General features: G+C 33.6%; 1 protein-coding gene and 1 long non-coding RNA gene across 5 annotated transcripts in view; one reads left to right on the top strand and one right to left on the bottom strand.

Moving 5' to 3' along the window:
- Positions 1-24,136, bottom strand: part of LOC128670809 (uncharacterized) — an 80,421-nt gene extending 56,285 nt beyond the window's left edge. For all 4 annotated transcript variants that reach the window (XM_053746822.1, XM_053746805.1, XM_053746813.1 and 1 more), the window contains exons 1-2: positions 23,856-24,136; positions 12,448-12,898 (exon numbers count right to left, since the gene is read on the bottom strand). In XM_053746822.1, coding sequence (XP_053602797.1) covers positions 12,448-12,898; positions 23,856-23,931 — 527 coding nt within the window. In that variant the 5' untranslated portion in view covers positions 23,932-24,136. The remainder of the gene's footprint in view (positions 1-12,447; positions 12,899-23,855) is intronic.
- On the top strand, positions 1,520-13,268 carry LOC128670835 (uncharacterized). Its single transcript, XR_008404799.1, has 2 exons — positions 1,520-1,621; positions 13,095-13,268. It is a non-coding gene; the product is annotated as an uncharacterized LOC128670835 (long non-coding RNA).
- Positions 24,137-24,141: the final 5 nt, after the last annotated feature.

Below are 24,141 nucleotides of genomic sequence, written 5' to 3' on the forward strand. Positions count from 1 at the left end.
TTCGATTTTAACCACAGATAATTAACATTAAAAGTAAATTAAACTTTTAAGCAAATTTTCAAGCTCGAGGACATATATAGATATAGTAACTTCACAACATAGAATGCAATTTTGTGCAAGCTTTACTCACAGCTAACCTTTGTTGAGAACTTTAACAATTCTTCCAACAAATGTTTGCCATTATTTTCTCTCAACTTTTACCATTTGGCACAATGTTTTAGTAAGTATAGTTAAATGGTATGTGTAAAAAATGTTGGACTAACCTACCTTGCATTACCTAGTGAATTTGAAATTAATTTTGGTAAGTGATGTGCTTTTTATCTTCTCGAGTAAAAAAATAGACAATTTGAATCAAATCTAACGCCAGCGAACTGGTTGACTGATAGAAAGCCTTAGGCTTTAAAGTCCGCCTTTTACACGTTTCTGTGATAAAGTTAAATAAAAAAACGAATTGCTGTTGTTGAAGTGAAAACATGAATATTAAAACATTGTGCATTTTTGACGTCTTACAAATTTTCGATCAGGTCACGTGTCCTGCCTGACGCGAGTTTAACATTTTTTACCCATCACAAAAAGTGCACAACGACGCTAAAGAACTTTTCACTTCAAAAATAAATAACGAACACCGTTGTCACTAAGTTTGTATGCCGTCGAATTTATTAAAACTGTAATGCTACTTTTAATTAAAAACACCGACGTATTGCGGCTGCTATATACCTCTTTTACGCTAGCAATTTGAGATTTGAATGCTGTATGAATGGTATCTATACAGACTGTCTGCCTCCGCTCCTATCTCGGGTGAACCACAAATAGGTCATTTCAAGGCCGATTCGCCTACTTGCATCTAAGTGCGAAATCTTATCCGAAATGTGCGACCTTTTTACAACGCCTTCAGACCAAATATATTGCAATATTTTATTCCATATTATTAACAAAAGACGTATTGTAATACTAATATTTTCTAATTTATATTTTTATTATTTGGTATTAAACTTATTTATGATATAACCAAAACTTGTTTGTAATAACTTGTAAAACACATGGTCAAAACTACATATAGCGAACTTACCCACGAGTATGTCTTACATTAAAAAATATATCAATATCAATTAAAAATATACAATATGAACGCTTGCTTGTTGTTTATGAAGTTTTCAGGATAAGTTCTCGACAATTTATATGATAAAGTTTTAGCAGTTTTACTGTCTACGGCGAGAAATACTTTCCTCTAAGTTGGAGACTATGCAATTTTAAAAAGTAATTTATTTTAAACCCTTTTTCAAACTTATCATATAACATAAAGACATTACGTATTCGCCATTAAAAATAACAATATCAATTACCCGTATTTGAATATTCAGTTTTTCTTGTAGATCAACTTCTCAATTCTATGTAATACAACGGGGCGTGGGATGGATTCCCGCTCGAGTCCTGAATTTTTTTCATCAAGAATCACACAGGAAACAAAATTTAATTTGAAAACGAATAAAGAACATCGCAATAAATGAATAATTTGGAAAATTGCCAGTAACCGAGCGGGGTTCAAGGTTGGGGAAAAAATAACTTATATTTATCCAAGATTTATTAACAAGAGCTCAATAGAGAAACGCCTCTCAAACTGGTAAGATATAGTCCACTCGGTTTTGTTTGCTAAAGCTATGGGGTGATATATTTTGCTTTTGCCTTTTTTTTCTTAGCTATTTTTGTGTTTGTTCAGCTGTATTTGTCACAGTTGTACAAAATGTAGTTATGTTAATGTAGCTGTTATATAATTGTTTTTTTTTTAACTCTTAGGGTGGAATTGCACCGTCAAATTCGACGTTGATTTTAAAAGGCGCGCCGCTGACGTTTAGAAAAAATGCCATCTTAAAAATTAACGTTTTTCTGCGCATGTTACTAATACGATATTTCGTCTAAACTATAGCGGCGCGCCGGTTAAAATCAACGTCAAATTTGACGGTGCAACTCGTCTCACATTTACAATGATCAAATAATTTAATTGTACTCTTCTATTTCTCTCCTTTGTTTAATATTATTTCTATTTTTTAAGGGAAGTTATCCCGTAATGAGATAGGTTCAACGAATTTGGTTTTTTAATAACTTTTTTCAATACAGTAATTTTTTTATTGCTTTCTTTGAATTCAACACACAAAGTACCTATATAAATTACACTCAATTTAATTTCCGACGAATCTTAACATGTAAACAATCTACACAGTAATTATTGTTAAATTTCGTTGAAAATTAATAAAATTTATTTTTATTAGTTCAAACCTGTACCTACCCTCTAAAGAAAAACATTTATTAACCACAAAAGTAATTTTCTAAAAACTTAATCATATATATCATCAATCATATATCAATAATCATCAATCATATATAGGTAAGATTGTTCACATAATAAGACTTGTAAGAAAAACGGAGTTTACGAAGATCAGACCTAGTTATGGATATGAGTCCCATTGACCACACTGCGGTTTGAGTTCGACGCCCTACATGTGCGATTGCCGATTGAGCTTTCCTTTTCATAATCTATATCGAGTTTACAATGGTGTAACTAGCTATACTTAAGTCTGGTTCTAAATTCTTTACGTGTTTTAACGCTATCTCGTAACATGTCAGATAGATTATATGTAACATTATATCTAACAATTGGAGATACGGGAAATTCATATTCATATTATATTTATCATAATAGTCGCCTGACGCGTCTGTCTATCCGTTCGCTGAACTAAAAAACAACTACGTGGATTTTTATGCGGTTTTCACCAATACATAGTGTGATTCCTGAGGAAGGTTTAGGTGTAATTTATTATGTTTTTACTTGTTGAAGCCAAGACGGGCGGTTAGTTACAAATATTTTTGTCTTCCATATTGAGTTCAGATGACAAGGAAGTGCTAATTCGAATACCGTTACCCGATTCTAACCTCGTTTACGACTGAGGAATCCTTACAAAAGAGAATCAATAGGCATAATGCCATTCAGTCTCTTCAAATAGACGTAAATATACACGCCAGTTTCCTGTGGACTTTCATTTTCTACTTACCACGATCCTGACAAATCTCACTCGCTTCCTTTTTACTCTTAACTCTCTCCATGCTCTCTGGCTATGGGTGCTATTCAGGCATGGAAATCACTTTAGAAGTTTTGTAAGGAGGTCATATCATCATATGACTTTTGATCAGGACAAGTAGCCAGTGTTCAGCTGACATGACCTGCTTGTGTTGGTTTTTGAATAGAGTATATATCGTTAGTAGTCTAAAACGGTCTAAAATTGTCATGTACAGTATTATGTATGACTGATATTTTTATTGTTTATTATATTATTTACTACAAGAATAAAAAAGAAAGATGAGATATAAACTTCTCTGAGTGTAGGTTATTTATAAGATTTTTTATTCTGTAAGAAGAAGAAAGTAACATATTTGTTGAGGTGAAGTCCAAATCTTTTTTACACCTTGGTCTAAAGTTTCTTAAATATAGTTACAGTGAGAGTTACCTTTCCATCATCCATGATGTCGGATCGAGCTCGAATTGCCACAAGAAACAGTGAAACGAATGTTTAAATCACGAAGAGCCGAGGGAATGGACAATCTTCTACTTATCGTTTGGTTACAAGCAACGATCATTGTAGTTTTTGTAGAAATTTGACGTTGTGATGAAGAATTATGTCGGCGTACTAAATGACACTTTTTACAAAATTTTCACTTTTGACGACAATAAAGACCTACACGCCTTAATTTTCCAGAATTATCTATTCAACAAGATCTCCCTTGTTGCAATAAATGCATTGTCAAGAGAACTGAAGCGACGAGAAAAAAAAATAACTCTGTAGAATAATTGAAAATGGATAAAATTTTACTTGCAAGATAAACAATCAGACTTTCACAAGACTAATAACAAGGCAATTGAAGTTAAATAAAAGCATGTTAGTACAATGTATCAAAATACTGAAGCTCATGATTTTGTTACAGATGGGAAAATAAATGGTAAACAGTTTATTAATAAAATTATATACATTAGGCAAACTCAGGCTGTAAAAACGTCTGCAAAAAGTCAAATCTGCTAAAGTGCAAACTTATAAATATTTATTAAAGATATTATTATTTTATTTATTAGATTAGAGTTCAGAAGCATTCTGTCTGTCAGAACAAAGTTGAAAATGGTACGAGTAACTTTTGACACAGCTGTGTTCTTATTCACATCTTTGCATTTTACCAAAGACTTAAGTACTTATTATCAATAGTAAAACTTTTCAGACACATCAATTCAAATTGAAAATCCATTTCAAAGACAAATTTTAATACCGTCTGCTCTGACGTGGTCACATCTGGTGTTTCAAATTTAGCTTCCATAGAGCAGAGCCTTTTTACAAAAAGGATAGTAATGTTTTCCATGAATACATATTAAATAATCCTAGATAATATAGGCTTACAAGTCCTACTACTATATTACCTAATATTCGGCTTTATTAACTGAGATTTGTCATTTTATAACCAAGTTACTCAAGGATGATTACAACATGGACAGTAATGTACATTACTAAACCATTGCTCGTGTTCGCCTTGTTTGGAATAAGCAGGATGTGGAAATATTTTCTCAGAAATGTGTAAGGTCTAATTTCAACTACAAAAAAATGAACATATCATAGCAATACATCCATGCACACATGCATTTAATAAGAATAACATTGCATCAATCTGTAACTATAACTATTGAAAGATACCATACAAATTCGTGCACGATAATATCCTATCCTATACAAATCCTTAACCAAAAGTGTCCATAATAGGGACGACTATTGATTCCGTCGACAATAGTATAACAATGATGGCCATTTCTGGCAACTCCACAAATATTAGTCATTGATATCAATTTGCCCTTAATTCGATTTGAATGGACGGAAGATCACGGAGGCGTGAGATGATTTCTTATTGGTCTATTTGAGATGCTTTCGGATGGATAACCAAATATTGACATAGTTGATGAAACCCGAGATAGAAAGAATCTCATATTTCGGATTGATAGAACAAAGAGCTGATTGACACTGTTCGGAAAGATACGATATATCTGAAATAAGAAAAGTAACAATAATTAAACAATGGGATCGCAATCCGATCGGGCCGTGCGGGAACTGAAAGATTATTTATATATAACAGGTAATTTGATTAAAGAAGAGTCAGTCATATTATGTAAATAGTCATAGTATCCATCATTGTAATTTTTCCCAAAAAAAATCTGGACAGCATGGAAAGTACCTGCCGAATTTATTTTCTCTCTCATCTGAGCGTATTTCCGCCTTGCTTCCGCCGCCGCCGAAAAGCGTCGGTGCCTATTGTCCTCTATGTACTTGTAATTAATACAGTTTTATTTTTGCTTATAGTAACTTCATAACGGATTAATAGTATCTGAAAGGGTCGTCTATTCGAGAATAAATTATCATCTAGTGTAACAGGATTTGTTTGAAATCCGACACGCTTTGTCCATAAAATAGTTATTTACGTTCACTGGAAAACAATCTTAACTCAGTTTACTTAAGGATCAAATTCGAGATAGTTGTCCTGTTAATTAAGGGATATAGGCACGTTCCTTAGAATAAAATCCCATAAATTAAGCTGACCAGCAAATGGCCTTGGCTTACGGTCTGTAAAACGGATATTTTCTTCTTTTCCACTTTATATGACAGTAGCTGCGATCTGAACGTCCACTCTTGTACGTAATCAATAAAAATGTAGGTACGCAGATATTTTTTGTACAAATTGTAAACAAGTGTTTTTGTTGTCTTCTACCTCGTGGGCAATTAAGTATTTATTTTCACAAGTTTTCTATTTTTATTAAATCATGCTGATGCATTTTATTATAACTGGGTGAACGAAGCAATTGCTTTGTAATATTGCATTTTACAACGTGTATCCCACCATTAGTATGGCCGTTGCCCCAAGCTAGGATAATAACTTACCTCGACGGAAGCCGTTACCAACTGCAATGGTTACATAGTGTTTCGCAACTCTTCTAAAACTACATTTTATGACCCGGAAATTTATCTGGTCTCTTAATGTTCTCAATGCATTATCGTAAAAGTCCCGAAGCGAATCAAAAATTTAAATGACTATTTTTGAAAGAACATTTTAGGCCAACCATTCATGGAGCGAAAATATTCTTTTGTGCTTCAACATCTTGGAATTCTTGATCTATATTTTTTATATTATTTCTTCATTCTCGTCTTTATTAACTACAAATGACATCTGCAATAAACTTACCACATTTGCGACCTTTCGGTTCAAATTGTGTTAACTACTAGACCACCACCGTTTCTATAGATAACTACGGTAATTCTTATCACCAGCTGTTTTATAAGATCACATAATCTCGAGTTACAACTTCCCTTAGATCTCCCTTCATTACATCTAATTAAAATAAGAATAACAAAAGGTCTTAACAACCACAGAAAAATACATAAATATGTTTTATAACCCATTCATAATTGGAATGAGACTTTTGTTATTATATCTTCAAGATAAACGATTTTTAAACAATTGCCTCTTGTTCAGAGGAAGTACGGCTGCCACGATTAAGTTTAACTTGAAAATTAGTTTGGATCTCCTTGGTGCTTATCGCATACTAACAATTGTATAAAAAACAATAGTTGTTAGCCCTTCCGGCATGATAGGGATCAAATACTGTATGAGTATATTTCGGAAATACTTCTTAGGAGTGGTTGTTTTGAATTGCCTTAGTTTACAGCTTTTCGAGGTTATATATCGATATATTTTTGACACAACCTGTCATATTAGAATATGTTTTCTATAATGGTAGGTTGGATGTGGTCAAATTAATTAATATCTCTTTAAAATGAAACACGATGATTAATCTAATTTCTGATAAGTATTTTGAAATTGACGTTTATACTCAACTTCATTAGCTTTGGATTTATCTGTTAACATGAGAGAATAATCAACGGCGAAAATTATTAATTATTCAAGTACCTATTTCGGTTTTTAGACTAAAATTTCCATTTGTAGATTAAAACCTACATTCAATTCTTGCTGTAGGTAATTTGCCTGTTTATCAATTCAATCTTCCGCATATCAGTCCATTTCCTGGAACTCAATTTGCTAATTTCAGGAAAGTCACGCACACCTATTAGACACACTACTATGGACAATTTAAGTTTGGTACTTTGTAGAATCTTTATTTTAGATCAAAAGTATTTTATTTTTATTTTTATGAAACAGGCGACCTGCATGCTTGTTTGCCCTCTATACCATAAAAAAAATATTATCATGTTTTAAAATAGATAGGATGATAGGTAATAAATAAATAAATAAAATAAATATATGAGGACAAATCACACAGATTGAGCTAGCCCCAAAGTAAGATCGAGACTTGTGTTATGGGATACTAACTCAACGGTACTATATTTTATGACAAATACATATATATAAACATCTAAGACCCGGGCCAATCAGGAAAAGATCATTTTCCATCATAACCCGACCGGGGATCGATCCTGGGACCTCTCGGTTCAGTGGCAAGAACCTTACCACTGCGCCACCGAGGTCGTCAATGGTGCTATATATTTGCATAAATTTTTAAGACATAATATAACTTACATACTTTATTATCCTAATGATATTTATACTCAATATTTTTTAAAGCAGAATAATGTCGAAACATGACATTTGATTTCACTTGTCGCGTAATATTTGGAATCTTGCTCGCTTCGCCCACTCGCTTTTGTAGTGCCAAGCCAAAACAGAGTTATGGAAAAAATACATCAGCCAAAAATAACATTACACGAAAATTAGGCCTTTGCATTATGCCAAAAAAGTTATGCTAACACGTTATGCCAAAGTATATTAGAAAAAACCTAATCATACGGAAAGAAGGGATTCCTTTTCAAAATGTAAAAAACGAATTCTATCGTTTAAATATTCTTTTCAACTGTGCGGCCGTGTTATATTTGGTCAGTTGCACTAAACCACATGTTGGCCACGACATGACGAGATCCAACGGAATATCGATTGTGTTGAAATCCGATATATTTCCACTAATTAAGGTAAAGAATCTAAACAAAATTTTGAAAAATACACTCGCTCATTACTGAAGCCGTCAAATGGACGACGTTGCTTATACGAGTATTAATTAAACAATAGATTATCCTTTTTTCCTCCCCCAATTTTCGTCAATATAATGGCAAAGTTAATATTCCGTTATTACTTGTGTTATCATAATTTTAATTAAAATTAAATTAGATATTATTTTGCACTCTGAATCACTGACTGCCTCCATTATTCGCGAAAAAAAGCTCTCTTGTTTCAAAACTTTTTTCGAAGGAGAAACCTGACAGTTGTTCTTGTCAGAAAGTCATTAATTACAAATTACAGTTCATTGTCTTCACGTTAAAATGCCCTGGGAATAAAAAATAATGATGAGAAAACTTAGGAAAATTTTCACCATCTTTTTCAACGATAAAATATATTTTTTATCAAACGTCCTTTTTTCGGACGTCAATTAACAAATATAGGTCTTATACATATATTAAAAATTAGGAGGACGAATTTACATCATTATTAAAAATGTCAAAATTTGAATAAATAAATAAATAAAAGTTGTATTTCCAATAAAATTATTGAAAATTGTCACACAAAATATATATATAAATAAAAAGCTAAATGTACAAAACGTACGTAATAAGGTCATAAATCAATTACATATGTTATGAGGATACTGCACCATGCTTGGGCCTAATATATAAATAATCACTAATTATGTTCAACTTAATGTTTCCAAATCCATCTTATTCGAGATGTAAGTTAATCTTTGTCGTTGTTACAACAATATCACCTAATTCCCAAGAGCCCAATTTGTACACACACACACAATGACTGACATGCCAATCGCATCTATATATAACATCGGCGGCTACTACAGTGAACTTTAAAACGGTTTGTTTGTATCTATTAGTCATGTCGTGCATGACTATAGGCTATAAATAATTACGACAGTGTAAAAATATACATTTTAAATCACGTGGTATCTACAATTAATTACTGTTGTTACTACAACTGTTTGTGCTTCGTTTCTCAACAAGTTCGTCCCAAGGGAGGAAACGCGTACAAAATTTTCCCTTGTTGCGTTTTGATAAGTATTTTTCATAACACGAAAACGAAAATTTTTTTTTCGTTTAATAACTGGAAATCAATGTTATTTGATATTATATTTTCAACCACGGAAAAAGGAAAATTTTGTGGCGTTTTTGTAACTATTTTTAATAACTCATACGAAAACTTGTTTTTTCAACAGTCATACATTTCATAGATGATCTCTCGTTCAGTTGTTATCAAGCGCAACAGATACATTGCTCCAAAGTTATTATAGTATAGGCGTATGCAAAAACCCATAATCAAAAGCTGTCTCTGGGCTCCGACGCTGATCAGCTGAAGAAGAATACATAGAATAGAAGACCTTACCCAGAAAAGGACTAAAATTCCACCTTTCTATATCTATAAAAAGATAGAGGCAGACTATATAAAAGCATAAGATATTAAGATTTTAAAGTAAAAGCGACCAGTTTTATTTCATGAAACAAGACTAAACAAATCATAAAATTAGACACGAATTGTAATCACGAAATAAGTTTTTATGTTTACATCAACTGTTCACACTTTCTAAAATTATGTTATGATCGGTATAAAGAATGCAATTTCGGATTCTCTAAAAATGAAACATATCAAATTACAAAGCCAATTTTAGTTCAACTTGATGTAATTACGATATGATTCTGAGTTCTTCTTGACATTGATCAACATGAACGAAACCGCTGCTAAAAGGGGGATTGTAATCTCTTAAATAGACAAATAAGGGTTATTATTCTCTTTCAATTTCGCCTGTGATACCCGAAACACGGGATGATCTGCGATAGGCATCAAGAGCATTCCCTAAAATTTTAGCAGAACTCAAATTTTAAGGAATGCTGTTGTCTATCAGCTGCGAAGGCTTTATATACACATTGAAGAATTTAGCGCGGGAAACACACGCATAGCAAATGTTTTTTTGTTGCTTGGATTTTGTAGTATTGGATTTATTCATAGATTAGTAATATGTAATGTTTTTTCTTTATTGTTGATCAACAATAAAGAAAAAACATTACATATTTAAATGTAATTATGTCAACCAAAAAATCCAACGACATGGTGGAAACAAAACTTATAAAAAATGCGATTAAAATTAACTGAATCAGCTACAACATATACAAAACATAAGTTACCTTTTCTATCGGTCGCCCTGCGGTCGCCCTCAATACGATAACCTTCGATATGCATCGCGGCCAATATTTTATGACACACAAAATGGCATGATATTATATTATTTCGATGATAAAATAGAAGAAATTACATCTACGAATAACGTGAGGTAAAAGGCAATAAAATAACACTTTAAATTAACACCAGCCAAGTGCGAGTCGGATTCGTGCGTTAAGGGTTCTGTATTGTTATCTATATAAAACAGCAAAGAAATCCTATACCATTGGCCTCGTTTAAGTCCTCCGTCGTTCAAAAAACGGAACCTTATAATATGACAATATTCGTTAAATTTTTGTTGAGGAATGTAATTCAATGGAGGATATTTTATTTCAACGAAAAAGGGGAAAGAGTTTATTCTAGAAAATATCTTTTTTCTAAATATTTCCAATATTTTTGCCGGGAAAGATTCCGATTTCAGATGGAAGTCAGTCAAAATGACGATCACTAATGGTTACTCGGTGTAATATAAACTTAACGTCGATATTGAAGTCTGTATTTATTTACCTTAGCTATTTTTGCAGTTCGTAATGCTCTAGTCGATGAGAAACAGCAACTGTTTTTTTTTAATTCTTCAGTTTTATTTATTTTTAATTCAAATGAAAGGTGAATTTTTATATTTTCGTTGTAACTAACATAGTTGAAAATTCAGTTCCAAGTGGTTATAATTTTAAAACAGGCATTGATAATTGGTGTTGGGCCTTAATTATTTTCAAATATTAATATAAATTACTATTATTTATTATTTCGCATTTGTAATAGTAGTTTGTAGCTTGTGTGAAATAACTATAAATATAAAGATTGACGAGAAAAAGTGCCTGTGAAGGTCTAATTTCTGAATAAATGATTTGAATTTGAATTTGAATTTTGAATTTAATATTTGTTAGAAATTTAAATTACAAATAAACATTACCGAAATTTAACTAAAGCAAATAATATAACGTGAGATACAAATTAAACAATGGACTCCCTGAGGTATCACAAACCTTCGGCATCCATCTTCGGCATCTAAGGGCGCTCTAGATTTATCGGTGCTTGACCTAACCATGAATTAAACTACGTTGGTCTAAATTTATCCTTTGCGTAATAATTTAAACTTTTTCAGACATGAACCGACACAAAAATTTAAAGCACTAAGAGTGGGGACCAAATAATAGACATGTGTTTTACCTTACTTTTTTTTATTAGCCTGATGATTGTCCCACTGCTGGGCAAAGGCCTCCCCTTGCTTTTTCACCGAACTCTGACGAGGGCGGCCCGCATTGAACACATTTAAAAAGTACATACTCGTACATAGTACGTACATAACAAGAAGGTAAATATATAAAGGCGGACTTATCCAGTCAAGAAGTATTCCAGTCAATCTTTCTAGTTTTACTTGTAAGTTTTAATTGTAGTATGTTTACTTGTTAATCAAATTTTTCTTTTGAGATTTATCACGCTGTATTCCTGTGCGTTACCGCGAATAATTTAAAGAACTGAGTTGTGCTCTATCATAAACGATTCAGTCGTTGTTTGGTTCATACTTTGTTTGTGTAAACTATATTATATGTCGATAATTGCACAATTATTATGTTACGAGCGAACACAATTTCCTTTAATGGCAAATAAATTGTTATTTTATTCATAGAGGAAATATCCAGGAATTTCATTATTTTAACAAGTTATTTATTAAGTGAAACGTCACTTATTAAGTAGCCATCAGATATTCCACACGCTATAGGTGTTATTCTAATGGCGGTCGCTCCGGTAAGAATTAAAATACATTTATTTATTCACGCATACTTTCACGACATAAAGTAACAAAATTATACGCCTGTAACTTAAATAAAACTTTTTCTTTTGTTTGGTTAACTGCCTTACGAGTTCCCAATACACGTAATGATATATGTTGCTAAGACACAATTTATCTAAACAAAAGACACCCACAAATAAACAAAAATGTAATTTCTTTGTATACCTGTTTCTTTCAGGAATTCATTATACAACTAAAATATTATAGGCCTGTTTCGCCGCTTGCTGATAAAGTACCAGATAGACTGAATGTAACATGGAGTGTGGTTCCGCCCAAGAATAAGACCAGACCAGACTAAGAGAGTAAAAATGGTGTAACAGACCATATTATATTTATTATAAACTTACCGGTAACTAAGAGGCGCTCTCAAATTGACTGACGCGCTCCGTTCCACGAGCTGACGCCTCCTTTTATCTCCCTCTCTCCAACTGCCATAACTCCTCACAAACGTCACAGCACCACAACTCGCGTTCACAAAATCAACACTCAAATCGGTATCATTCGATACATCAACACTAGAATCGTTAAAATCGACACTACTCGAATAATTTAAATTTTCAAACATGGAATGGTTCACTGGCTCGTAAATACCGTTGTGTTTTGGACTAGAATAAATATACACTCGATTGAGTTCTGAATCGTTTTCAGTTTTGAGCTTCAGACTCTGGTAGGTGGCGTTGATTCCGTGATAATTGTCTATGGATGTGTACCACGCCTCCAGAATGGCTATGTGCGAGTCTAAGTCGCGACACGTTAGACGGAACCCGTAATCGTGACACTGTTGTTCTTCGACGATTTCTGAAACAAAGAAAAAATACATAAAATACATTTTTGTGTCATCCCGGGCGTGGGACTTGGTGACCTGCAATACAGGCTCTTCTGGCACCTAGTGCGGGCACTAGATCTCCAAAACGATTTTGTCCACTGGTATATTCTTTAGTCTATATTACCCTTTTGTTGTGGGGTAAATAATTTTTTTTTATAATTATTTCAGAGGGCCATGGAGATCGCGTTTCAAAATCGGTTTGGACAGCATACCAGCATACCAATATGCAGAAGAAGTTTGGAGCAGCTAGATGAGTGGATAACATAATTTAATTAAAGGAACTAGCCATGGCAGCGGACAGAAAGGTGGTTGGTTGTAAAGTTAAACATAAATCTTAAAACATTAATGGTTAATTTTTAACGCAAACCGTTGTCTTTTTGGCGTCACAGCTCCGAATATAATGCACGCGAAGATGAGACAGAGATATGACATGGATCAGAAAAATGGAACATTAGCAAAAGAATAATTTTATATAATTTTTTTGAATAATATATTTAAAATGAAATACTTACTAAACATGAAACGATAAGCACGTTGTGGGTGGCACTCTATACCTCCTACCCTATCAAATTATTTTCCCAAGCAATCGATGTTCCATCTCAAAGCAATCCATATTGCAATCAAATGAAATAGATACATTTTCAAAGTATATACTGCATATTGGTTATTTTATAGCCCGAAAAGATTTCTTTCTAAAACCTTATGAGAAAATTAGTTTATGCCCGCTTCACAGTATCCGCGAACAGTTTGCCGAACTTCGGTGACAACTTCTAAATTATCTTTACCCAAAGATTCGTCAATCGTAAACTATTTAGTGAAATACTGGCACCTGAGATGAAGTTTACGAGTAAAAAATTAACCTATCTTGTGCATGGAATTAGTAGGTACTCCGGTACGAAGTACTTACTAAATCCATGATCTTGTGTGATATGTTCAATAAAGCAACATTGGTACAGCGTTAATTTGATTAAACATTAAATGATAAATTGCCATGTCACTATCATTCAAACGAACGCGCGTGATCCGTATCCTCCCGTGGATGTCGTAAGAGGCGACTAGGGACTTTGCAACTGCATTCCCAAATAGCATTGACATAAGTAAGGCGAGCGGCAATTCCATCCATATTTTAACATTAATCTCATTATAACAAAGAAAATATGCCATTGAATACCAAATCCTTTCTTCAAGTATTGTGTCGCTCAAAGTTACCCAGTCCTTGTATAATACCAACCAAGCACATTCCCTCACGAAGGCTGTATCGAGGTGCATACGATATCACACATAGCGACCGTGAGCTTTATGCTAAGCACTTTTTATACCTTTTTAAAGGCGCCGCCTGCTAGGAAATTGATAGTCTACTGGCTTATTGGTGATTGAAGGGTGAAATTGTGATATCTAAATAATATTTTGTTGAAATGTAGGTTATGTTTTTAAATAGTCAAGTCATTGAGACTTGAATGGCTTACTGTTATATTTATCGTTTTTCTCTAGAATTTATTTTGTAGTAAGTAGTATAGATTATCTATAATTAAATGTTTTTATGTACACATGCAAAATGTATAAAATGATTTTTCACCTATTTGTATAGGGTTTCTCCAAAAACATACGTATTTGTGGTAAGTAACAACCACAATATTGCAAATCTCACAAACCGACGAAATATAAAAATACAAAATCCAGATTTTAAAAAATGTTCTTAACGATTAATTTATACATATATTTGTGAATCGTCGGCGAATGGAAAAATCTAAACTGAAAAATAGGATTTCTTCATTTAATAATACCCACCTAACAAAAACTTAACGAATCAGATGATATCCGTACACAAAACGATCCAACAATTCGCGAATTTTCATTCAAAAGGCCAACTAATGCAATTTGACATGCAGAGGCAAGTGCGCTCTGCATATTCCAACCCTTACTCTCCATCTCTTTCTAATTCCATACAACATTATACTCCTCTCTGTCCGACGCCAACGCACCCCTTCATGAGTCCAATTTGGATTAACGGTTGCCAAGGCAACCCACGAAAACAACGTGTCTCGCACATGACCATTTAATATTGATCTACCTTACATCTCTGATTCTATAATAAGTCATTAGGAAATTACAGAGTAGGGAGCGAATTTACAGGTCGAAATATAGTGGTCCTCCCTAGATAGCTCTAACAAGACATGTATATTGGAGGAAATTAAACGTTAAATCGATGGATTAAGGTGTAATTTAGCATAATTAATGATGTGCGTTCAATGGGCAGACGTCCTCAACATTTGGGAGAAAATGTCGCCCGAATTTATTGATGTTTTGGGTATGTTTGTGTAGGTTAATTGCTAGGTTCGGTAGTCTAGTCCGGGTACAACATTCAATTAAGAATCAATTACAATGTGTTTCCTTCCAAATTACAGATAGAAATATAATTTATAACTATTGGAGGCTAGGAATATCGTATTTCGAGTTATTTTTGTCGGCGAGGCACATAAATCAATAGTTAATAACACATGAAAAGATCATTGAAAAATACGAGCTGTGGAATCCTCTCTGATTTATTGAATGTATTCGGTTTCTAACTAAAATATAACTAAAATTTGATATATTTCTCTTCTCTTGTACATTAACACTGATGTCAGATTGTTTTAGTAAACAAAACATATCCTCCTAGGTACTTCCTTTTTCCTCCAAAATCTACAATTCTATGATTTTAGTTTAGTATAAATGTGTGCTGTTCACTTTATTATACATATGATATTATTTCTGGATGTTGTTCATACAAAAGCAGCATTCGAAAAAATAAACAGTCTCCCCTGAGTGCATATGTCTGTCAAACAATACTTTGTCGCGGATTCAGGATGTGAAATATCTTCTGTCTTTTTCTTATAAATAACAACACAGAAAAGATTTCATTTACTCTTACTTTTCTTTATTAATATTGTGTGAAGCTTTCTTTATCGTATTTTTAATTTCTACTTTGTTGGACTAAATGCTTGAGGTTATTCTCTCTTCATAGTCGTATTTCGTGGAGTAAAACACACACAGCAATTTTATTGGCACTATTAATGGAGTGGTGGTTTTCAATTTCAACCACACACAAGTTAATAATCAACCAATGCGCAGGTGTCCTCACGGTTTTCCTTCACCAGCAGCTGGTCGATGAAAACTACTGTAAATGGTATTATATTGGTATACAAACTCAATTGGCACGAGTAGGATTCGAACCTGGGACCTTTCGGTACACAAGCGGGCGTCTTAACTATTACACCACCACCGCATCAAAATTAGCTTTTCTTATTAGCTAACCCTATTAGACATCGAACAAAAGATGATTCCAGGCTTCTAAAAAAATCTTTAAATTCCTCACCAACTGCATTCCTATAGTACACCCAGGAGACAATAAACGTCAAGTCAAGGAACAATTCGTCTATTCTATTGTCAAATTTATAAGAGGGAAGCTGTGGAAATCAATTCAAAGTACACAAAAACCTAGGGGAAGCTACCCTTCGCTGAGACTAGGGTGAAGATGGCACGTACTCTGTATCCACTGCCATACGATCTCAGAATGAAGAGAACATTAAAAATCTCAAAAAAAAAAGACTAAAAAATGTTGTTGACAATTAATTTATTGTATTTAGAACCTATTATTTATAGAACTGAGTTAATAATATTGTAATTACTGTTCGTGTCAAAATAATGATGAAATAAATTTATCTTGTGAATGGTTATTTTTTAAACTCTATTTTCTATTACATATACTCACGACACATATTCCCTAAAAAAATATAACATAAATACGACAACTTGTTGAAACGTCATTGACGGAAAAAATAAAAACCGTGTCGAACGAGACGACGGAAACAAACACGAACTGACCCACTTCTGGCGGGCTCCAGATAAGCACGCGCACTGCAGTTCAACTTACTAATTACTCGAAGATGCCTGATTGAGTGAAAAAAAATTTAAAACCCTCACGATGGTAAATTACACAACAATATTTTAATTTTTTTAACTGTCCCACTGCTGGGTATAGATCTCCCGAAACACTTACCAAGATTTTTTGTTTTTTTTTTTTTTAATTGGAGCTATAGACTTTTTTTTTTGTTTATTCCCTCGTTTTATTGAGGAGGCAAAGGGTACTAGCCCATACAGCCAAAGAACTATAGACTATATGAAAGGGTGCGCTTCTGAAAATTAAAAAAAGACTGGTTATATAATATTGTTTATAATTTTTATATGTAAAAATAGGTAATTATCTAATAATTGTAAAAGGTGTAATTGTAAATGTTTACTACTTCATAATAAAAGACTTCTCCTAGCCAATTTCTTTGGTTTCTGAGTAGTTCCAATCATATATAATATATAAATAATATATAAAGACGTGACAAAATTATGTACGACCATGAAAAATCTCAAGGAAAAACAAAAAAGTCTCCTCGTTCCCCTAAAACTGAGTCCCCCATAACCCAAGGCTTCAATGCGCCGAATAAAAGAAGCTCTCCACATATTGTGAGCTAAATAATAGATGGATTCATTCACAGTAAGTTGTGTTGTTTTTTGACTGTCTATTTTCCAAATGAAGAAGTTTGTATGTATAATAAGATAAGATTGTAAAATCAAAGGTTAGAGCTATATAATGAGGATTTTTCTTATAAGCGTTGGATTAGCAACTGCTTGTCCGTCACTATACTGATACTACTAAACATGTGTTCGATTTTTTCGGCTCTTGGCTTACCCAAAATGGATAATGTAAGAATCTGCATGCGCACTAAACAATCATAATAAAACAGTAGATAATATTATAATAATTATTGCAAATTTAACTGTTTTTCTAACAAGCTTTCATGTCGAAACCGCTCGGCCGTCTTTGATGAAATTCGTGCCAGATATAGTTTAAGACCAGGAATCAAACTTGAAAAATTATGTCACTCTGGGGCTACGATGTTAGTAAAATGTTAAAATATTTTGTGGTTAGATGTGGATGGAAAAAAGAACAAGTGGAAAGCATAGTCATGTCTAGTTTTGTATAATTCCAAGCTTCATTCGAAAACAAATAAACACAATAACAAAGTCCCTCTGTCGAGCCACATTCTGTAATAATGCAAACCTCTTTCAATAATATACTACTTGCCAATTCGCTAAGGTCATTCATGTAAATAATTAATGAGGACCTCTCTACCTGGATACCCCGCGTCAGCCCAGGGGATCCCTTCTGGGACCCCATATTGTTTTCCCGGGCGAAAATGGCGGGAAAATTTATTTTTATTGTTCACTAACTCATTGTGAGATAATGTGAATAAGGAAAAATATAGTCCAATTTGGAGTAAAATGAATATCTGTTACGGACTAATCTAAAACTATATGTTTATTTGTTCCCTCTTCACGCTTTATCTACTCAACCAATTTTCTCGAAATTTTGCATACATGAGGCTTGAAGTATGAAGAAGGACATAGATACCTTTTATTAAAGTAACATAATTGCTTCTAAGTAAAATTTACGCGAGCGGAGTCGCCGGCAAAAACTAGTCATCGATAGAAAAGAAAGGCTTGCGCCCGAGTAGTAATGCCCGAGAGACATTATATGGCTGTTGTTGTTGAAGAAAATAACCTAAAAAATGTAGTTTTTTACTTATGTACCTAAGTATACTTTGATGTAAGTATGTATACGAACGCTAATAATGAAATTGCATAGGCAAACTATTCTCTATTTACTTCAATCACAACTTAAAAAGACTTGTAACGACTTATAACATCGGCCGTATCGCTTAATTAGAGGACACTTAAATAAGTTCAATTTCACTGTTCGTTTCTTCAGTCTCATGAGATTTGGGATCATGAGAATTATACGTATAAAACCGAAAATAAAACTGAAGAATTCAATTCTCTGGTAAGCCGCTGTAGACGCAATGGCTGAAAAATCGTCTATTTTCACTGTAAATGGATCTTTCGTGTGCCATTTATGTTGGAGTGCAAAGCTGCATTTATGTCACTCTGGACAATTTAGGGGTCGTGATTTTGTAGCTGCACTCACGATTTTAGTAAAATGCCAGAATATTTTGTGGATTCTGCCTGGGCAATATGATATTCGCGGACTTCAGAGCTGTTGAAATTTTGTGATTCGCGATGCAGTAGTGCCGCACTTCCGTGATTCGCACTCAGGTGTTAATTTAAGTGGTAAGTACGACTTTTTGTATTCATCTCGTAAAAAACTGATACAACAATGAAAATATTTTCGCTCTCTTCATTTTAGTGGCAGCGAAAGAAGGAAGACAAAAAGGATAGTAACAAATGGAAAGCACTAGTATCGTATGCCCTCATGCCTCATGAAAAACAGGCAAATATATATGTAACTAAAAACTTTTAATTAGGAATAACAATTTTATCTACATAACGTCCAAATACATCCAGAACGAAGGCGGATCCAGTGGCAGTACTTATTTATAATGCTCACGTATTTCATACGAACACCAGACAGACTCCAATACGCGTCATAAATATGTCAAGTCTGCGAGATCGAATTTCCCATTTTCGCGGCTTATTTCACTCGACAGATCATATGATTTTATTATTGTTTTAGGATACATCGCAAGAAAAATAAAATAAGTGAATAGAAGAATTCCAGAAAGGAAGTACCGTGTCGTATGAATAGGTATCACCACTAGGAATATAAAGGGAAATATGATATAATTAACCCTCTCCGACGAGGACCAAAGACTTGGCTATTATAAATGAGAAAGTTGATGAGGATGTAAGTGTGTATGTTTATTATCTTTAACGCAAAAACTACTGGACGGAATGTGGACGGATTCATATACAATTTTGTACTCGGGTAGAATATACTTAATCTGGAATAACAGACAGGGTTACTTTTTACCCCGAAATTCCCACGGGAGCGAGCCCCGGGGCTACCAACTACTACTAACTAAACTATGATCACTGTTGGTTTAGAAAAATATTTCCGATCAAGATAAACGTCTTGTTCTATTAAACTGTTATATCATTACACGAAATGGTTGTCGATAAGCATATCAACATTCAAGTGTTACGGTTACCATTGATCACCCACCCTAAACATTTCCACCCATTGAACAAGTCAAGGTGTGCAACATCACCTAACACCCTCGCTCAATGATTAATAGTGTGTACTATTCCAAGTTAAGTGGTTAGATTACGATCTATTTTATTTTTTTTATAACTTCCCAAATTATGGAATTTTAATGCACATTACGTCTAAAGTACACTGCCGTACCTAAGTGAGCAGCCTTTGCAACTTTTTGTGCTGTTAACTAACCTTATGTTATACCATTTTTATTTCTTAGAGATTGTCTTACGCCTAAAAATATAAAATATTTTTAAACACGATGTCATTGAGTCCAGTTTTGCCATTGTCTCATTATAGCGACTTCACGCATCACAAAATTAACAAAATTAACAGATAATGTTTTTGTTTATTTATTAAACTTTATCGTTACACTAGTGGCCCATCTCGGCTTCGCTCGTGTAAAACCATAATAAATAATACACCTAAATCTTCCTAAGGAATCATACTATCTATTAAAAAACTCGCATCAAAATCCGTTGCGTAGTTTTAAAGATCTAATACATAGGGACGAACAGCGGGAAATGAGTTTATTTTATAATAAGTACTAATAAAACATACTTAAAAACAAATGACAAATTCAATGCCAAAAGTATTGTCTCCCTGCTAACCATTGTCACGTCTTTATTTTTTACGAGATAGACAGAGCCAGGAGTTGCGCAACTTAAGGCCATGTTTTGCTATGTATGCAACTTGTTGGTTAAATCACAGATATATAATTTCAAAATGAAACTAAACAGGATTTAAAGCTACTTACATGAAAAACAAAAACTGGAACATTACGCCGCATATCACATTTGCATAGAAATGTCCACATAGAAAATACTTATATAAAAAATTCTAGCGTTCATTAGCATCGTCATGCAAGTCTTCATATTTTACGGTAAAATCTATTTTAATTTGAAATTAAGGGCTATAATGAAACTACAATGAAAGTGAATCCTACCAGCCAACAATCGATCAACCAGTTGAATAGGTTAAAAATCTTACCCTGTTATTCATAAAAAAGTTAAAGCATATTTTAAGCTAAAGCACAGTTTAAATAATACCCCAGTAGCTAAAGTAAGTCTTGTCTCTTTCGGTCAATGTCATATATTATAAAGTGCGATAGTGACAAAACATAATTAAGCTAAAAGTATATTTAAAGTATATATTAAGCCCGCCATACAGTTAGACGCAGGTCTCCAAGTTTTGGAACTCCTCTGTCTGCCCCATAAGGGATAAAGATACGACAGTTCAAATAGCAACAAAGGCTTTTTACAGATATGGCTGCAAAAATCCTTTTAAACGTCCACATTTTAAACGCATAATAATTTAAGAATCCAGCACAAAAAGATAATGCTTAATATTAAAAAAATTGTTTTTGTCGAGCTTCTGACGACATTTAATCCAGAAATATTTTGGTTACTCCGATATAATCGAAACCGAGAGACCCGAGGCAGGCGGCCAGTTACAAAATTTCAAAATTTTAGGGTGTTCATTTTACGCTTATCCTGGGCTTCACAACGTCACAGCCCCGAAAGAAACTAGGAAGACACGACGGTGAGAGAAAGATAATATAATCGACACCCCAAGCTACATCGACATATATTCAAAGCCAGTATGTCAGTCTATTGTACCGTACCCTCAACCCAACATCCTAATACCGCGACATTGTCCTCCAAATTATAAAAAAATCTCCCTCGCCTGCAGCCGCATGTCATAAAGTTTTGGACGAAATAATTCGGGAGAACTTCGAAATTATAGCAGGGTTGAAATTGGGGTTGTGGCTATTTGTCAAACTTGTCAGCACTGACTCGTGGTTCGCAAACTGGGACATGACTTGCATGAACGAACGTATGCTTTTTAAATGCATACCTCCGAGATCTCTATAGAAAATAACTAAATATTGTGTACATGCTTGGAGACAATATTCCACAAAGAAAATATATAGAGAAGCACTAAAAAAATATGTAATTTAAACAGTAATTCTTTATTTTTTTTCATTTAACTTGTTTCATAATTCGTAAGCTAGGTAAGCATTATTTTTTGTATTTTTTTTTCTAGTATAGAAAATAAGAATAAACAAATACTTAAAGCGATGTTTACAAAGACAATGGAAAGTATAATTCCCTTAATAAGTCACGTGGAAATATCCCAAAAGGCACAAAGTTGAAAAGCGTCAACGATGCTTAAACGAAAAATTGGCAACAAGATCAAAACCAAGAGGAAATAAAAAACAATGGACGACTTGTCTTCAAAGAATCAACAAAAGTAGGTAAATATGTTAATAACAACCAAAATAAGGAGGATATGCGAGCCATTGGACTGGCTAGTAAGGGGCCAAAGACCATGTGAAGTGGAAAAGAAAAACGAAAGAGAAACTTCGGCTCCGACCCTTTTCGGCTGAGAAAAAACCGGGAAAACGCTCAAAAGATGAGGGATCTTCTGAGCGTTTTGCAGACTAGTTAAAGGTACTCGTTTTTTTTTATAGCTTGTATTGGCTTCCAACATTACCAAATGTTTTATTTTCAATCCATTGTCATTAGCATGTAATATCTATCAAATATTATGTACAACTAGTTTAAATTCTCAATGAAAGCACAGATGGATTAACTTGTAATTTATAAGTATTAGTTATCCCTTTTGAATCCCCTTGTGAAGACGGGGACTGACATGGCAATTTTCCCATATGTTAAACTCTTGCTTTATTCATTGTGTCGAATTGTGATGATTACAACATTAATGTGCAGGGAAGTTTCTAAAGAACTGACTGTAGAAGATTCAGTCTTTGAAAAATGAGACTTTTTACTTTTCACTTTTCACTAAATTCCTGCCAAGCCAGCAATTTCTTGTTATTTTTACCGAATATGTATATTTTTATGGTGAGGTGCACCAGTCAATGTTGACGTTAACTTTAACCTGCGTGCCGCCGCCGCCGTCGTCGTTTAGATAAAATAGAATACTTTGCATTTTTCTGCGCAGGTTGAAGTGAACGTCAAATTTGACTGGTGCAACGCACCCTTGCCACCTAAACTACATACATGTCTGTATATGGCTATGGTCTTGCTTGTTTAAACTTAAAAAAAACGAATGAAGTATTATTTTTTTGTCTATTCCAAAGGCAGAGTAAAAATTGCGCGTCGTTTAAATAAATCTTTATTTCGTAAAGTCGAGTACAAGTTTAATAAAATGGATCAATGAACAAAATTATGTTATGAATTTATCAAAAGGTATCTTATAATCTTTCTAATCTTTTGCTAATCTTTTGCTCAAAAGGTAATTTAACATGCACAAAGGTTTAATAAACCTCTCTAAGTCGCGGGCCACGGCCAAAGTAAATATTTTATTAATTTTGTTCCTGTGTTTCATGCATTGCAATTTTAAACTAATGTACATACAAATCTGACATTTATTTCATTCGTATGTACTTCTATACTAGGGTTTGCCCGCGACTTTGTTCTATCTATTGGTGAAAATCGCATGAAAATCTACTCCCCTTTACCGGTAAACAGCAGCGATTCAATCTAAACAAACCTGATCAACCATTGTAAACCATGTATGCATCTTATAACAATATCGTTGATAAGTAAAAAAATTATGAGTAAAGATTATTTCATTTTATTCATGACTCAGATTTCAGACGAAATTTTGGTTACAAGATAAAATTAAGCAAGCTTTGGATTCACAGATTTACAAACATTTTCAAATCTGTGTTTGGATCAAATATTTGGAGAATGAGTTCGTAGCCTCCAAAGCTGTAAACAAGCGGCCTATAGCTTTATAGCCTTTGTTCTTAACCCCAATCTTTGGTGACGTAATGTTACGTAAGTAAGCACAAAGCCGAAAAAACAAATATATACCTATAAGTCCATCCACCCAACATAGGTGCAGTAACCACAAGCCGACGTGCTTCCATCGCGTAGACGTCTTCACCATTTTTCCAAACACATATCCTCAAAAAACATTTTCCACTTGTAACTTTAAACTACACTGGCATATTCATTACTAATCACACGATAATCCCATTACAGAGCTTTTATCAGGTCAATGACCATTTTTAATAGGATTTAAGGTTGAATAGTAACGTGTGTAAATACGCGAGTTGAAAAATACGAACGAGCGACACAACCCTCCCGCACGAGAGCT

The sequence above is a fragment of the Plodia interpunctella genome, chromosome 1 (assembly GCF_027563975.2).
Source record: "Plodia interpunctella isolate USDA-ARS_2022_Savannah chromosome 1, ilPloInte3.2, whole genome shotgun sequence".
NCBI classification, from domain to species: Eukaryota; Metazoa; Arthropoda; class Insecta; order Lepidoptera; family Pyralidae; genus Plodia; species Plodia interpunctella.